General features: G+C 41.1%; 1 protein-coding gene across 7 annotated transcripts in view; it reads left to right on the forward strand.

The window, feature by feature from the left end:
- Positions 1 to 17,661, forward strand: part of ZHX1 (zinc fingers and homeoboxes 1) — a 43,427-nt gene extending 25,766 nt beyond the window's left edge. For 4 of the 7 annotated variants that reach the window (XR_012157092.1, XR_012157091.1, XR_012157094.1 and 1 more), the window contains 2 exons: positions 5,190 to 8,567; positions 15,387 to 17,638. Coding sequence is in view for 1 of the 7 variants with exons in the window: in XM_073330205.1 (XP_073186306.1) it covers positions 5,416 to 8,031 (2,616 nt within the window). In the remaining 6 variants the exon portion in view is untranslated. Of the gene's footprint in view, positions 1 to 3,713; positions 3,932 to 5,189; positions 8,568 to 15,386 lie in introns of those variants that run through there. The other 3 variants (XR_012157095.1, XM_073330205.1, XR_012157096.1) reach the window with 3 other exon arrangements.
- Positions 17,662 to 18,422: the final 761 nt, after the last annotated feature.

An 18,422-nucleotide genomic window follows, 5' to 3' on the forward strand; every position in this document is an offset into this window, starting at 1 on the left:
CAGCATCGCTTCCTGCCTCTGTTCTTCGCGCTCACTTAATGCTTTCCTGGCCTCTGCCACTGAATGCGTCCATGCATTAAGCTATGCCCTATCAAGTGCAGGAGGACTGCATGAGCTCAGAAAATATGTCATCACAGGTGCATTTTTTTCGCCTTCTAATCTGCCATAACCTCAGGGATGGAGATGATAGGGGGAGCATAGAAACATTTGCACCTGGGGGGAGATAAAAAGGGAGAGTAAAATTTAAGATGTTACATTTCTGAGAACAAAAGGGAGACTCTTTCACAGTGAATCAAGCAATTCACAGCACACATGCTTTAGGTACAAGGTCGCATTTTGCCTTTTATGTTGAGCCCCTGCCGGTATGGTGACATATCTCACACAGCTGGGCAACAGAATTCGGTTCCCAGGCAGCCATAGTAAGCCTTTTGGTACGCGGGGTTGGCTTCTTCCGCCTTCATAACATGTGGGAATGGTTTCAAACTGCAGTGCCATCCTTTCCCATAGCAAGCAATGGCAATTGGGTTTCACATTTAAAGGAGGAGCTGCGGTTTTCGGGTGGATGTGCAGCACACAACTCCCCCCACCCCACCTCATGGCTATTCTCTGGGATGATCCCTTCACCCCTCCCCCCACCACGTGGCTATTCTCCGGGATGATCCCTTTTAGCCAAGCGCAAACAACCCAGCATGAACGGGGTCCTTTTACTGTTCCCTTACAAAAATTCCCCTATTTCAACCATGTGACCATGAATGATATCACTCTCCTGAGGTTTCAGAGTAGCAGCCATGTTACTCTGTATCCGCAAAAAGAAAAGGAGGACTTGTGGCACCTTAAAGACTAACAAATTTATTTGAGCATAAGCTTTCGTGAGCTACAGCTCACTTCATCGGATGCATTCAAAAATAAAGACCAAATGTTGCTTGAATGCGACCAAAACCCAGGACCATTCGCTGCCATGCTTTGTGCTGCAATGATTCCAGACTACTTGCTACTGGCTTGGCGTGGTAAAGTGTCCTACTGTGGAGGACAAAATAAGGCAGTCCTCCCCAGAAACCTTCTGCAAAGGCTTTCAGAGTACCTCCAGGAGAACTTCAGGGAGATGTCCCTGGAGGATTCCCACTCCATCCTGAGACACATTTACAGACTTTTCCAGTAGCTGTACTGGCTGCGAATGCATCCCAATTCTTCAGGGAAAATCAAACATTAAACACTATTGCTTTTAAACCCTGTACTGTAGTTACAAATGTGCACTCACCAGAGCTGTCTTCTCCGGCTTCAGGGTCGGGGATCCCGCCTTGGGAGGGTATTGGCTCCAGGGTGATGAAAAGGTCATGGCTGCCAGGGAGAACAGATTCACTGCTTGCCTGCTGTGCATTCTCCTCTTCCTCCTCCTCATCCACAAAATTCTCCTCCCTGTTGTGTGAGACTCCCCCCTTGCAGGTGTCCACGGACAGTGGTGGGGTAGTGGTAGGGTCCCCCACTAGAATGCCATGTCGCTGATCATAGAAACAGCATGTATGGGGGGCTGACCCAGAGTGACCGTTTGTCTCCTTTGTCTTCTGGTAGGCTTGCCTGAGCTCCTTAACTTTCACGCAGCACTGCTGTGTGTCCCTGTTGTAGCCTCTCTCCACCATGCCCTGTGCGATTTTGGCATATATATTAGCATTTCTTCTTTTTGATCGGAGTTTGGCCTGCACAGATTCTTCTCCCCATACAGCAATCAGATCCAGTGTCTCCCTTTAGGTCCGTGCTGGAGCTTGTTTGCAATTCTGGGGGGACTGCATGGTCCGCTGAGCTCGCCATGCTGACCAAACAGGAAATGAAATTCAAAATTTCCCGGGGCTTTTACTGTGTACCAGGCTAGTGCATCGGCATTCAAAGTGCTGTCTAGAGCGGTCACATTAGAGCACTCTGGCATAGCTCCCGGAGGCCAATACTGTGGAATTGCGTCTGCACTACCCCAAATTCAACCCAGTAAGGTTGATTTTAGCGCTACTCCCCTCGCTGGGGAGGAGTACAGAAATGGATTTTAAGAGCCCTTTAGGTCGACAGAACAAGGTTGGTTGTGTAGATGCAATCATTTTAAAATTGACCTACCGCGGCTAAATTCAACCTAACTCCGTAGTGTAGACCAGGCTATGGCAGCCCTGTGTGAAAGAACTGTTATGTTTTGTGATCTAGAAGAGGGTAACATTTTCAAAAGTGACTTGGGCACTTGGGATCCTAAGTCTCATTGAAAGTCAGTTGCTCAGTATTAACAGTTGAGGTAAGGGCCATGCTAAAATTTTGGGAGTAGGGTGAGCTCAAATTAGACATGTAGGATGCGAGTTTCAGAATCAGTCAGTTAACCTGACTGATCCCATTGAAGTCCATAGGAGTTTTACTATTGACTTCAGTGGGAGCAGAGGTAGGCCACTGGCTAAGTGTTTTTGACACTTACCCATAAACTCTTAAATACAAATTAAAGTATTTTTCAATATTGCCATCTCTTTTTTTTCTAAATGTAAACTGTGTTTCAAAATGTTTTATATTTTATCTCGTGGTTCTAAATTTAGGGGGGAAATTATTTTGGAATATGATTTTGTAATGTTCTGTTAACATTTTATTTTATTTATTTTTTAGTCTATCAGCCTACCCATTTCATTCTTTTTTTTCCAATCCAAGTAAATAAGCTAATGTCGGATATGCTCAAGTGCGTTTTTTATCATTCTGATGAAAGGAATTCTCTGAATATAATATATAATATACACTACAGGTATACTCTGGCATCTCTTTTGAAGGGTCTTATGTAAAGATTACATTAGCAGAGATTTCTCAAGTGTAAATCTCTTTTTTAAAACCGAGTAAAAAGGTATGTGTACGGAAAAATATTCCAAAGAAGGTGCACGTGTGGAGTTGTGATTCAGTAAAAGAAGGTATTTGATTTAGACCTCTGTTCAGGAAAGTGTTTAAGCATATGCTTATGTACTTTCCTGAATCAGGGCCTCAATCAGTAAACAAAAGAATTTGTAAACATCTGGTACATTTCATACTTTAAACAGACAGACTTTGTTCACTCCTTGAAAAGACAGGATATGCTCAGGTTTACATTTCTAGCAGGAGAAGTTCTTTTAAAACAGGTGCATTCACAAGCAACCGACTTAAGATAAACTTCATCAAACTGTGTCTTTGCCAGCTTTTTCCTTTATAATATATGATTTCATGTGCTGTATTATGCAGCAGAAGGGAACCCTACTTTCTGCTAGCAATCGCAGTGCATAACTGGATGCTGACAATTAGGTGAACTGATACACCGGTAGCAGCCTGTGGGGTAATAGTGTTGTACTCTTTCAAAACCTGAGTGTGGTGTATAGCTCTGTGTGCAGCTAAGTATAATTACTTGTTTCTCCTTTGCGCTGAAGAAAAGGTTGAAGCTAAGGGTAATTTTTTTTTTTTTCGAAATGGGGGATAAGGAATCAAGTGACTATACTATGTAGAACAAATATTTCGTTCCCTTCCTCATTTTTTTCAGTTTCCATTCCTTTCTTCCATTTATACTCTTCTCTCTTTTTCCTCTAAAGCTGTTTCATGAAGGCACTGTCCTTCCAGTTGAGGTCTGCTAAATACTGTTCCCTTTGTAATGCCATCTGAAACAGCCAAGATGGATTGCTGCTCCAAATTCTTCTCTAATTGAGTACTCTGCCACCTTGGAAGCTAAGGACCACATTCAAGAGTCAGACTCTAATCCTCTGGTTGTAAACTCATGTCTCTGAGGATTTTCTTGTGTGGAAGCTAACATCTGACTATATTTCAAGGAGAAAACAATTAAAGAGATAACAACACTCTGCAGAAGTTTGTGGGACACTTTCCTATGCACTGTGCCCACAGGATGAAACTCAATCATTTGGCACCTTTTAGGAATATCTGAAGTTGCTCTTTCTTAATCTATGTAAATATGCATAATTTGGTATATTTTAAATTGTAGATATATTTTGTATCTGTTCATTCGTTCTTTTCTGAGAAATAGACCAGGATCTCTGTGCCTGAAGTGCATAATTTTGGTTAGTGTCCCTTTGCTGTTTCAGCCCATGTTTGTTCTGCGGTAATTCAACCAACCATGTTCTCAGTAGTGTGCACAGTGATGCATGCAGACACGCTTTAGTTAACAAGCCTGTGTAGCAATTAATTTAAACTAGTTTGGAATAGAATTTTCAAATCCTGAATTTCAGTGATATTTGTGGGACAGAGAATGAATCTTGCCCATATGCTCAGGGTTTAGCTGATCACCATATTTGGGGTCTAGAAGGAATTTTCCTCCAGGGCAGATTGGAAGAAGCCCTGGAGGTTTTTCGCCTTCCTCTGTAGCATGGGGCACGGGTCACTTGCTGGAGGATTCTCTGCTCCTTGAAGTCTTTAAACTACGATTTGAGGACTTCAATAGCACAGATATAGGTGTGAGGTTTTTTTTGTAGGAGTGGTGGGTGAAATTCTGTGGCCTGCGTTGTGCAGGAGGTCAGACTAGATGATCATAATGGTCCCTTCTGACCTAAATATCTATGAATCTATGAATGAGGTCCTCACCCCTTCTCTGCCAGGGTGCCATTAAAAAGGGCTCTAGAAGTCCTATATTCACACTGGGGGAAGATGACTCCAGCATAGACACTGTGGAAAAACCACCCTAAGGTTGTCTTCTGAGCCCTCCTCAAAAGCCCTGGCATATGGGGGTGTGCCAGGCAATGTTGGTCAAGAGGGTTGTGTCAAGAGAGGAGCCATAACAGGCAGTGCTATGCCCTAGCAAGGCTTCAGTCATTTCAGTAGAGCACCATGGGATTGAGAGGGTGCAAAGGTGGCTTAACGCTTCTGATCTCAGAATTGCACCCAGCATTTAAAGAAAAGGAACAATTGGAAAGTCACTGTTCTGATGCCATCCCATGTTTGATGTCCTTCATCTGCGTTGATATATATTAGAAATCTTTGACACTGTTAATGTAAAGAGCCTGATCTTGTCACACTTACTTCTGCTGAGTAGTACCTTACTCCTTGATTAGTGCTATTAATTTCAGTGGGTCCACTTCGGTGGGAGTAAGAATGGCAGCATCAAGCACATAGTGTTAAATTACTTGTAGTCACAGAATATTTTTCTGGCTAATGAATAGAAATTACTCATTTCAAACTTATATAATGATGTTTTCCCTCCTTTACTGCAGGTGGTGGAAATGGACTTTAAGAAGCTGTGACTCAACATTTCATCCTTGAACTACAAAGGTTTTTTGGGTTTTTTTAATCTGATTGCACTACAAAAAAGCTGCTAATGGGATAAATGCTGAGAAGTTTCAAGAATTGACTTGAAATACCAAAAGCCCTTATTGAAAATCAAGAAGAGCTTGAATCTACATCAGTATCATTCAGTGAATATTATTTCCTCACAACAGAATGGCAAGTAAACGAAAATCAACTACCCCATGCATGGTCCTAGCAAGTGAGCAGGATCCAGACTTAGAAATGATATCAGATTTGGATGAAGGACCTCCTCTACTTACACCAGCAGAGAATGCTACAGCTGAGAGTATATCAAGTGATGAAGACATTCAAGAATATATGGATTCAGACAATCAGCAAAATAAAAAAGTTGAAGGTGGCTATGAATGTAAATACTGTACATTTCAGACGCCAGATCTAAATATGTTTACTTTTCATGTTGATTCAGAACACCCTAATGTAGTATTAAATTCATCCTATGTTTGTGTGGAATGCAATTTTCTTACCAAAAGGTATGATGCTCTTTCAGAGCACAATCTGAAGTACCACCCTGGAGAAGAGAATTTTAAACTGACCATGGTGAAACGTAATAATCAGACAATCTTTGAGCAAACAGTGAACGATCTCACTTTTGATGGGAGTTTTGTGAAAGAGGAGAACGGTGAACAATCCAACACCTCAGAGATCCCCTCATCAGGAATCTCAATTAGCAAAACTCCTATTATGAAAATGAAAAACAAAACCGAGACTAAACGAATTGCTGTGTTCCACAATGTAGCTGAAGACATTCCTGGTGAAGAAAAGGAAACTGAAAATGAGCCAGACTGCGAGGAAGTAGTCGAAAACCCACAATCAGCAGTTTCCGAGTCCAAAATGAACAATCCAGCTGCTTGCAGTGCAGCAGATACAACTAGCCCTGTAATGACGCCAGCACCCGTGATTCAACCTGGGGTGGCACAGGTAATAACTGCTGTCACGGCTCCACAGAACTCTAACTTGATTCCAAAAGTCTTAATACCTGTAAACAGCATTCCAACCTACAACACTTCTTTGGATAACAATCCTCTTCTGCTCAACACCTATAACAAATTTCCCTATCCAACCATGTCAGAAATCACCGTTCTCTCTGCTCAAGCTAAATATACTGAGGAACAGATTAAAATATGGTTTTCTGCCCAACGTCTGAAACATGGTGTGAGCTGGACGCCAGAAGAAGTGGAAGAAGCAAGGAGGAAGCAATTTAATGGCACTGTGCATACAGTACCACAGACAATTACGGTTATTCCAGCACACATTTCAGCTGCTGGCAATGGTTTGCCATCCATCTTGCAGACATGCCAAATCGTTGGTCAGCCAGGTCTTGTCCTCACTCAAGTTGCTGGTACAAACACATTGCCAGTAACAGCCCCTATAGCTCTGACAGTAGCAGGAGTCCCAAATCAGACACAGTTACAGAAGAGCCAGATCCATACCGCCCAGCCTGTTGCAGAAACCAAGCAAGTAGCTGCCATTCCAGCCCCTCAGCTTATCAAACATGAAACCACGTTAGTAAATCCAGATTCATTTGGCATCCGTGCAAAGAAGACGAAAGAACAGCTGGCGGAATTAAAAATCAGCTACCTTAAAAATCAGTTCCCTCATGATTCAGAGATTATTAGGCTCATGAAAATAACAGGCCTGACCAAAGGAGAAATCAAAAAGTGGTTCAGTGATACACGATACAACCAGAGAAACTCAAAAAATAATCACGGCATTCATCTCAACAACGATTCTTCCACCACCATTATTATTGATTCAAGTGATGAAACAAACGAGTCCCCAACAGTAGTCACGCCACAACATAAGCAATCATGGAATGCGTTCCCTGATTTCACCCCACAGAAATTCAAAGAAAAGACCGCTGAACAGTTGCACAACCTCCAAGCAAGTTTTCTCAATAACCCTATCCTGACCGACGAAGAGCTGAATAGGTTAAGGGCACAAACTAAACTGACCAGGCGAGAGATCAATGCCTGGTTTACAGAGAGAAAGAAAACAAATGCTTTAAAGGAAGAAGAAGCTGAGTTAAAAGAGAGCAGTGCAAACAGTTCAAAAGATGAGGCTGGAGAAACCTCTCAGGGAGAGGGATCTGTATGGCTACGGTCAGGGGGTTCTGCAAGCAAGGTGGGTAAAAAGTCACCAGAGCAGTTACATATGCTTAAAAGTTCATTTGTCCGTACTCAGTGGCCATCCCCACAAGAATACGACAAACTGGCAGAAGAAACTGGCCTCCCGCGATCGGACATTGTTAGCTGGTTTGGAGATACTCGCTATGCCTGGAAAAATGGTGGTTTGAAATGGTACTATTACTACCAGGGTTCCAGTGGGAATTGTATGAATGGTCAAGGCTTTGTCAGAAGGAGGGGGAGAGGGAGACCAAAAGGAAGGGGAAGAGGAAGGCCTCGTGGGCGGCCTCGGGGAAGCAAAAGGATAAACAACTGGGACAGAGGATCGTCAGTCATCAAATTCAAAACTGGAACAGCGATCCTTAAGGATTATTATCTGAAGCATAAATTCCTCAACGAGCAAGACCTTGATGAACTTGTTGCCAAATCTCACATGGGATATGAGCAGGTCAGAGAGTGGTTTGCAGAAAGGCAAAGAAGATCAGAGCTAGGCATAGAGCTGTTTGAGGAGAATGAGGATGAAGAAGAAATGCTGGATGATCAGGAAGAGGAGGAAGAAACGGATGATAGTGACACTTGGGAACCCCCCCGACATGTTAAGCGTAAATTCTCAAAATCAGATTGACATGTAAGTTTGGGGCTTGGGGCAAAAACCCATAAATTATATCTGACATTATTTTGAAGAGCCAAATAGTTTTTAAAGGCTTTCCGTTTTAGTGAACACCTGCCTAGCATGTTCCCTCCACCTGAGAGAGTGGACAAGATGCTACCTGTGCAGCCACCAAATATTTGCTTCCTGGCTAGCAGAGATGGATATGCTCAGTGCTAACTCAGGGTTTGGAACTATAAATCCAACCCAAATTCTGCTGCTGCTCCTCCTCCTCCTCCACATCACTGCTGAGGGCTCATCATTTAAGTGACTATTTATAAATATTTAATTGCCTTGTGTTTAATTCCAAAAAAACACAGCTGCATTTTTCATTGTTATAGGAGAAAATAACCCGCTCTTGGAGGAGGAAAATATAAAAACCTAATGTCTTTTTGCAAACCTCGCTTTACCTCCTAAGGCTTCAGAGCTTTTGGTGTTTGTTTTTTAAAGGAAAGAATTCAAAAACAGAAAAGAAGGGGAAAACTGTGACAAAGGAATCAATAACCACAGGGGTGAGGATTACTTGGTTTTAGAAAATAGGTGAAATGAGTGTCATGTTTTTCAAAGTGTTTCAGGTTTACGGAACTTGTGCTGAAAATGTCTTTGTTATCATGAGCTGAGTCAGTTTAAATGTAGGGCTATAAGGTGCTGTTCATTAAACTTAATCAGCATATCCAGAAATCCATTCTACATCCATTTAATTTAAATGCATGGTAGACCTGATGTGATCCATATCAGCATTCATTTTTTGCTTACGCATTTGGTTTTATGTTGGAAAATGGTAACATAAAAGTCCTTGAAATCAAGTGCAGTATTCTGAAAAAGGTAAATATGCAGACGAGTTAGGAAAGTTGCTTTAAAAACTGTTCAGAATCAGCTGCTTTGTTTAGAAACAAAGACATGAAAAGACAGGGCAGAGATTAAAAGCATCTGCAAAGTCACTGAATGTTAGGAAAAACACTTCAGCTTTTTAAAGTAGCTATGGCAGAACCCCAGTATTTTAATTCCTAGAGAAAATTAAAACATGACTGCTATTGCCTCTTAGTCTTTGGGTGTAACAAATGATATGTGTACACATCTCACTTTTCATCTCTAGTGGCAGCCCAGCTGAACGATTTGCATGCAAGATTAACCATACTCCATCCTTATGGATTCAGCCCATCAGTGTGATGATTACTTCCATGAATGTGTAGGGCAATAAAACTACACGGTCAAGTATTCTGGTTTCAACTCAAAGTTTGACCTACCTGGACTGAACTCCAGAAGTATTTGAATCTGATAGGGAATGTCTTCTGAATCTTAAATATTAGTTTCTCTAAAAATCAACCACTTGGTCCTAAGAAAAAAGAATTTTCCAGTGCTTGAACAGACCGCTTTAAAACAATGGTCTAGATTCACTAAATACTGCTCAGGAAGGTGCCTCACACTAAGGATAGGCAGTCAGTGTTTCTACTGCCATCTTCCCTTATTTCCTGCTGGAAGGAGAAGCAACTTAAAATTTCACTAGGTCTTTGAATTCCACCATGGAGAAGAGATGCTGAAACAATATTCCTGGTCCCCTGGCCAGTGCTGTCTACTTTTTGGGTGGCATTAGTCCCTACAAAAAACATCCTGTTATCACACACATTCTCCCTTTGTGCCTTCTCCCCAGTGGGCACCCTGCTTTCAGGGGCCTATAGAAGGCAGCGTAAACCTGAGTCAAATCTATCCCAGTGTTTCTGCACCTTCAGTAACCAAGTTCAGAACTCCTGGGGCTCTCTTCTTCCTCGCAGAGTTAAGTGGTGACAAAAGATCAATCACTTTCCCTCTGACCGTGAGCTTCTGAAGCTGTGGAGACCAGTAGCTCTTACAAAGCGCTCGCTCGCTCTCTGTTTATGGCTGACAGATCAAACAAAAAAGAAGGGAAAAATATGCTTTCTCTAGGAAACATCTTGCAGCGGACTATTTGTGTTTAATTTGTGCTCCCTCTCCAGACATATCTGCAGCCACCTCTGTAATCTGATGTCTAAAGTGCTGGCTCAGCTGCAGGAGGATACTCTGTCTGAAATTCCAAAGCATGTGATCGAGTGTGTTCTCCTTGTCTGTTCAATATTACAGACAAATGTTAAGGCAGTATGCATTTGAGCATATGTTGCAGGATTCAACTTTGGAAGTATCGGGTGGCTTGAGGGACCAGAACGAGCACCAAAAGTCCAGCAGTGTGATTGGTCTTTTGTTGGTACCTATCACTGTGAGGATAAATTATAACCCCTGCAATAAATGTAATTACCAGTTACAACTTTGGGGGAAGCACACTGATGTTTCCAGTGGAGTTCATGACCCTGGATATATGCTAGTTTGACAAGAGATCAATATCTGGCCTATTCTTTTTGGGCTTCAACTTCTAAAACTGTCTCAGTGATTAACAAATAGTCTTGTTAGGCTGATGCTGATATAGATGAGGCTGTTGAGCAAGCTAGAAGAAAAATCTTTTTAAAAAAAGTCATGTTAATTTCAAGCTCCATTGCGAATATAGGGTCAAAAATCAGTGTTTGCCAAATGGGAAACGACAAAACCAGTAGGGAGAGAAACGCTATTTTTGAGCTTCCAATAATATTAAACCCTGAAAATCCTTGGCACTGTCTCTCTATTAAGGCAAATCCAGACTTTGCTTCTTTAGGGGTGACCAGAAGTTTAGATTTTTCTTTTAACATTGTTAAAATAAACTTTTTCCTGTTTTCTTAAGAGATTGTTTTTAGGCCAGTATTGAACTGAACTTTTTAAAAAATGTGGTATGATCTAATTGGGAAGATCTCCAGATCACTTTGGTTGTGGTCTCTTAAATATCACCACATACGAGATGAGAGAGACATGAAGGGATAATAGATTTAAGTATTTATTCTGATACTCCTGGGATGAAAGTCTTTCAGTAAGATACTCTGAGGATTACTTTTAACATATACTGGGTCAGATTCTCAACTGGTATAAATGTTATAGCTCCATTGACTCCAATGGAGTAACAGTGACTTACACGAGCTGAGGATCTGGACCACTACCTCTTTGAATTCTGGAAGATGTAAAACAAAACAAACACTAGGGGCCTGCTCATCGGAAGCGTTGAGCATCCACCACCCTTATTAAAGACAAATTGAGTGTTCTGAGCCTCCCAAGACTGAGCATGATGATAAAATGCTGACTAGATAACCAGTGACGTTCCTAGGAATTGTGTGCGCTCAGCACTGCTCATAATCTGGCCCTATTAACAGACCCTTAAAAAAATAATTACCATTTATAGCATTTATACATTTCTGTGAAGAGGAGGGGGTTCCTTCTTATGGATGCTTCTGTCATCTCACCACAACTGACATGAAAATGAATCACTAAAAAGTACTGTCTGTGTGGAAGACTGCAGGATTGTCTGTTTCTGTAATTGTAGCAAAGGCAGGTAGGAAGCAAAATGTACTTTACAACAGTGGCTCCAAAGTCTTGCTGCTCAGCCCTGCGATGCGCTGCTGATGCTTGCCTCCCTCTGTGGGTTTGTGTCTGCTTGGAAATTGACTGAAATAAACTATTCTGGAATAATCATCACTTGGATTAAGCTAAATCAGAGAAAGGCACTCTTATTCTGGAATAAGAGTGTCCATACAGAGGCTTATACTGAAATAACTATTTCCAATAATTATTTGGGAATAGCTATTTTGGTAAATTTCCAAATGTAGAAAAGCCTTTATTATTTCTGTAAAGCTTGGAATGTCAAGATCAGAAGTAGCCTAGGCTCTCTGTGATGGCATTAAAGCATGTACTGTTGAGTGGGAGGTGTGGGGGAACTGTCTTGTAGAGCTCAAGTCTTAGCCCTAGGTAGATGGTGGAGTTGAACAAAAAAAAAAGATTAGGAACCAGTGTTTTAGAATGCACCTGTGAATGTGGCTAGCTGAGAACAAATACAGAGCCAGAATGTTCTCCTTCCTTTTCCTCTGATGTTTCTACCAAGAATATCTGATCTGATTATGTAGTTGCTGCTGCCTTTGAATCTTAGCTGATGGAAAAATAAAGACGTTTTCCATGCCAGAATGGGGAGAGACATGAGACATGAAAAGAAATGGGTGTCTGGGTGGGCTCATGGTCCAGTGTTACCACAGTATGCTGCCTCCTAGGGAATCCCTCAAGCACTATGCAACCAGCTCATTTGGCTCTTAAGGAAGAGGGAGTGTTTGATATCTTTCAAGTGATCCTCTCCTACAGACCCAGAAGTGCTGTTGGCTGGCTGGAGAGGGAGTCAAAGCCAGCCTTCCGTGGCCACATGGATGAGAACCACCAGATACAAGTCCTTTGAGAGGAGGGGCAAATGGAGAAGCCTGGAAATTTTTCTTCACTTGCCCAGAAAAAAATCCACTTCTCTAAAATTTCATAAGCAAACCATGATCCATTTCTTGTTCTGTCAGAATAGCAAGGGGTGTAATAAGCTAGGTTTTGTGCCCCTCTCCTCCCTCACTTTAACTATTATGAACTGCTGCATAGCGTTGAACGCAAAGAAGGAGCTAATTCCTTTTCCTCCCTTTTTTCTACATAGTGATGGAAGTTGAGTGATTTTTCCCAATACACGATAAAAGTTGGGCCACTCAGTGGGTGCGTTTGTCCACCAGACTATTGAAATTGCTTTTGAATAAATTCGTACGAAGCTTCCCTACCGAGCTGTAATATTGATCGCTGGGGATAATGTGAACACAGTACACCCCCCCCCCCGAGGAATCTTTCACATGTTGCTTACAGACTTGGGGCAAAATCCTCTCCCCGTTGTGATCGCTGGGGATCTCTGATGCAGCTGAAGAGATTTCTTTCTGCCGTACAGGGTTGGGGCAGGATTTCTGGAGCCACCACACAAGAGGTACAAAGCCCAGAGGTGTGGATCCATTAGCTCTTCTCCCCCTGAAGTGGGAACACAGCAGTAGCTAGGACAGTGGCAGTCTCAGGCCACGTAATAGCTGTGCTGCCACTCCTCAGCTCAGGGCTGGGGAGGGGTATTGCCCCTTTCACACTAATGGATCACTCTGGTTGGGGGGGAGAGGGATAGCTCAGTGGTTTGAGCTTTGGCCTGCTAAACCCAGGGTTGTGAGTTCAATTCTTGAGGGGGCCATTTAGGGATATGGGGCAAAAATTGGGGATTGGTCCTGCTTTGAGCAGGAGGTTGGACTAGTTGACCTCCTGAGGTCCCTTCCAACCCTTATATTCTAACTAATTGTGATGCTACAAACAGAATTGTGACCATAGGTGAGAAATACCTGGTACATAAATTTTAATGGGGGGAGGGATAGCTTAGTGGTTTGAGCATTGGCCTGCTAAAACCCAGGGTTGTGAGCTCAATCCTTGAGGGGGCCATTTAGGGATCTGGGACAAAAATTGGGGGATTGGTCCTGCTTTGAGCAGGGGGTTGGACTAGATGACCTCCTGAGGTCCCTTCCAACCCTGATATTCTATGGTTCTATGGATGCTTAGTGTTTCCTTCGGTAATTATGACTTGCTTAGCTTCAGCCACCTGACAGCAGTGGAGCCAGCACCATACCTCTATATATTCATAGTACCTCCCAAAGAGAGAAGGCAAGTTTTCCGGCTGCTGTCTTGCTAATACCCAAACCCCAACCTGGAAGCTTGAAAACTGGGCATGCAGTGAAATAATATTGACTGTCGGGGATTTAATTGGGCTTTGCTTGGCAATAGGGCTTAAAAAACATTAGCTACTAATGAAGAGATAGGAATATTAGTGATCAAGAGATCAATAAATATATTGAAAATTGTTCAAACTGGTAGAATCATATAAACTACAGATGGAAAAGATCTATGAAAGAGTCCATTCCCTATCCCTCCCTATGCAATGCTGGATTGTTTCCTGCTCTGTCTAGGTTTTAAATACCTTGTGTGTCATAGGATAAACAGACTTCGCAAATAGTATGGCAGGGGCTTCAGGTTACTTTGGAGCTTTTGTACTGTATTAGTATTATGGAGAGAATGACTCAAAATGAGGTCAGTTAAAGAAGAAACAAATTAATAATAGTTCTTTGCACTTTATATAGCATTTTTCATCCCACTATCTCAAACCACTTTACAGAGGTGTGAGATTATTATCCCCATTCTGAAATGGGAAAACTGAGGCTTAGAAGGGTTAAGGCCTATATTCTTAAACTTAATGGCCTGATGTTTCCCAGGTACTGAGTTCCAGTACGTGCCACTGACTTCAGTGAGCTCACTGGGTGCTCAGCACCTCTGAAAACTCGGCAGTTTTTTAGCTCCTTGACTGTGAGTACTAAAGTTTGAAAAATTTGGCTTAAGCAAGATTCCCAAGGTCACAGAGTGGTCATTAATAATTCTATGGCACTCTTCACAGGAGTATGGATTAACTTGTGTCCTGGCCAAGTTCCAGCTTTGATCATTGCATTCAGTACCTGAATTCTCTCTGCAGTTTGTTAGATATGGTACTTGCCTTCCTTCGCTGTCCTAAACTTTTGTGTGGTGGTGTGCCTTTTTTCCACGCCACCTCCACATTTCACCCCAGAGCTGGCAGCACTATAGTTGTGGCTGAAATGGTGCCTGGATCTAATAGTCTGTCTTATATTTCAATTTCAGTTTGTAGAGCATTTGGAGGTGAAAGGTGCTATAGACATCTTGGGTTTTATTTATCACAGCACAGTAAATTAAGTTGAGATATTATTTGCCTTCTATTGAGTAAAGTGTTTCATGTGCCTCTTCGGATCAAAAAGATTCCATGATACTTTCCCTAAATTATCTGCTAACATAACGGGAAAGCATGAGTTGCAAAGCCATCAGCTGTGTTCTGACAAGACAAACCACAGGAATTCCTGGTATGTTATGACTTCCAAGTAGCTTTCTTCCTTAGTCCCAGCTTCTGAAAATGTTTCTAGATATGTCAAGTAGTCTGATCTGGGCATATTTGCAGTTTGTATAATACCAATATTAAAAATTAGTTGTCCTCCCTGGGAAGGCTTTATTTATAGAAAATGTTGCACTGGATTCCACTCTTCATGTGCACAGGAGAGTTAACAGGAATCAATTTGGTTTACATAAATGATAGTGCTCTGCAGTTTTCAGTAACTGCAATATATTTGTGTCTTGTTTCACATGTGAAATGCAATCAAGTTAATGCTTTGTAGGGTATTTGAAGTACAAGAAAAGTGATTGACTAATGACCAGCAAAGCTTTGGGAGGTGAACAGCATGTAGCAAGCGGTATGATCTACGTCTGCTGTATGTAATCATGTTAAAGGAAGCCGTTGTGGCATTTTAGAAAAAAGCGTTTTTCTCTTGAATGATTCAGTAGCTTACAGTGTCTTTCCTTTGTAGCTGCCCAAAGTGGTGAAGGGGAAGCAAGATATCTGGTTTACTGTGAATGGGCCTAATCTTTCGTGAAACCAAGAAAATTTTGGGACACACACAGGATTGAATACTCAAAAGGATTGGAACTTAGTGTTGTGCCAAAGTTAAACTACTGCAGCTGGTAGAAGTTCTGCACTGTAAATAGAAGACTGATTAAAAGACTACTTGTAAAACAAATTTTAATACAGTACATTTTTATTCTGATACATGATGGAAACTTTCTGTTTTAGACCTTTTTTGAAGGGGCTTCAGTGACCACTAGATTTTTGTCCAGCTTAATACTGTACGTTCTAGTAAGATGGGCTTTATTGCCTGTGTTCTTTGATATGTGATTAAGCTTATAGCTTTGAGTGACCAAACATTTTACAGAGTAAAAGTTCTTAGAAAAAGTAAATGTAACTGATATTTGTGTCTTATTTATCAGGCTCTGCACAAACTTTGAAAGTTGTGCATACACTTGTACAACTTACACATACAATTGGGAATGCCTGGGATGCTTCTCAATATTACAAAACTAAGCCTCATGGCATTATGGATCAGTATGGGTCTTGTCTTTGGATTTCTTTTTTTTTTTTGAGGTGAAGATATGAATGAGTGCCACTGTTAAAATATTTGTAATTTCCATTATTGCTTTCAGTAGAGGCCTAGTTTGCTTTAATGCCTGAAGAAAACAACAAGGGAAAGAGGAAAATAAAAAGAAGCTGTCAGAAGAATGAATGCTGAGGGAACCACTGAAATAAACTTTGTACCAAAAATTTGAAACCAGAAATAATGTAATACGTGCTTACTGAATGTGTGTGTGTGTGTTTATATAAGGATTATGCAGAAATTAGAAACTGTCTTTGTTCAAATATGTAGCAGTCCAGAGCTTTTCTAGCATCATTCTCTTTGTTAATTGTTAACTACGTTGCCATGTCAGGAGGCCTGGAACATTCATGTAAACTCTTTCTGTTAAGGCAGATGCACTTCATTCATATTTTTAAAATAATTTTGGGAGGATATTTTTAAAGATGACAAAGGGGATTAGGCACCCAATTCCCCCGAATGTCATTGGGAGCTGAGCACCTAAATCCCCTTTGTGCCTTTTGAAAATTTCCCCATTTGTGGCTACAGGACTATTTTTTAAATGTGCTTTTTCTTCAGAGAAATTTTTTTTGAAATGAGCATGTTCCATTTAAAGCCCCGCTCATGTACAAATAACTGCAGAGAAAAACCTGCTTGCCTTCATTCACACAAACTTCCAGTTGGAGCCAGTACGTGAGCTTAGCCTGAATAAGACTAAGGGCTTGTCTACATGCACAAGTTATAATATTTTGACTATACTAGTATACTTAAAGTGGAACAACTCCCTAGCGTGAATGCACTGATATCTATATAAGAGTGGTTTACACTGGCATAGCTATTCCCATACACTAAGAGGAATACGCATCCCGGTGTAAAATCAACCTGATTATTGATCGTTATACCAGTCCAAAAACTATAGACTGTTTGTTTGAGCAATCTGTTTTACACAACTCATAGAATGCGACATCATAAAGAATGTTTTTTACTTAAGCATTTGTCAACTAACGAAAGAGTTACAGAGGAGCCCTGAATATGCATGCTGCTGTCATTTTTACAAATGGTTACCTTTTTAAACTACAGCTTTATTAGTGATTCCAAAATACTGGGATTTGTTGATGTTTTCGCAACAGCCCAGCTGGCTTTGTGAGTTGGTGTCTTTATTTCTTTTTCATACTGCTGTCAATTACTATTTTTTTAATAATGTAAAATATGCAGAAATTTCGTGCACTGCTTTATTTTTCTTTTTTACTCCGTAGAGCACTCTGAAGTGTAATGTTAAATTGCTGTTTGCGGGGAGGGGTTTGTTTTGTTTTGTCTTTCAGCATTGCTGATTGTGGTCTTTGATCTATTTGACAGTTTCTTAACCTTTTCAGCTGTTGAACAGATTTGTTGTGCTTCAGGTATTGTAAAATGAAGCCTTTGAATATATTTATATTATCATCTGTTTCCACTGCAATAATGTTTAACCATCTATAGTTGTAAATAATTCTTAACAGTATGTGTTTCCTTACAGGCTCAGTGCTTAATGCTGATCTGATGTTTGCTAGCTTAAAATATTTATTTGACAGAGAAGAAGAAAAAAATCTGTCTTACCCAGTTGATTTGTGTCTTTGAGTGCATAATAAAGGTCAGCATTCAGTAGTAATTTTCTTTTTAGTGATTTTCCATTTTCTTAAATGAAAATCAAATAGTTATAAACAGAAGTATAGTGACGCCTCTCTTAAGGGATAAACAAAAATGGGTTACTTGGCAGAGATGGTCTCTAATCTAAGTGCAGTCACGCAGTACTTGAAGCCTTTAAAGATACTTTTAAAATGGAGCGTTGCCTAACAAGACCCTGACCTTGCAATTTGTTGCATGCAGCAGACTGCTGCGCCCATGTGGAATCCCACTGATTTTAATGAGGCTCAACATGGGCACAGCAATCTGTCTGCACAACAACAAAGTGCAGGAACAGGTGCTATATCTATATTGTGTTTGTGCATTTGATGGAAGTACTTTGGGCCCCATTTTCCACTTGCCTTGTGTAGTCACTTACACCTGTGCAGAGTGAGTGTAAAACACTATCATTCTGAGTTGTTAGCAATTTACACTTGCTTTGCCTAGGAGTAAATTACTGTACAAGGCAGTGGAGAATCAGATCATACAGCTACATCATTAGTTTAACTGTTGCCTCTGTATAGTGAGTTTCCCCTGTGGTCTCTTCACACGAGAGGGGAGAGAAGAAACACTTAAACAAAACAAAAGTAAGGAAAGAAAAAGAAAGAAAGGAAAATCTGACTGTTAAAGCAAAAATATTGGGAGGGTGACTTGGGTAGGTATAGTGCCTGGAACTACTTTTAAATTGTCTAGCTTGTCTGAAGGTGTCCCGTTAAGACAAGAAACTGAGACAAGGTTGTAGGAAAGACAGCTCAGTTTAATAGATACAGTTACGACTTC

The sequence above is a fragment of the Lepidochelys kempii genome, chromosome 2 (assembly GCF_965140265.1).
Source record: "Lepidochelys kempii isolate rLepKem1 chromosome 2, rLepKem1.hap2, whole genome shotgun sequence".
Lineage (NCBI taxonomy): Eukaryota > Metazoa > Chordata > Testudines > Cheloniidae > Lepidochelys > Lepidochelys kempii.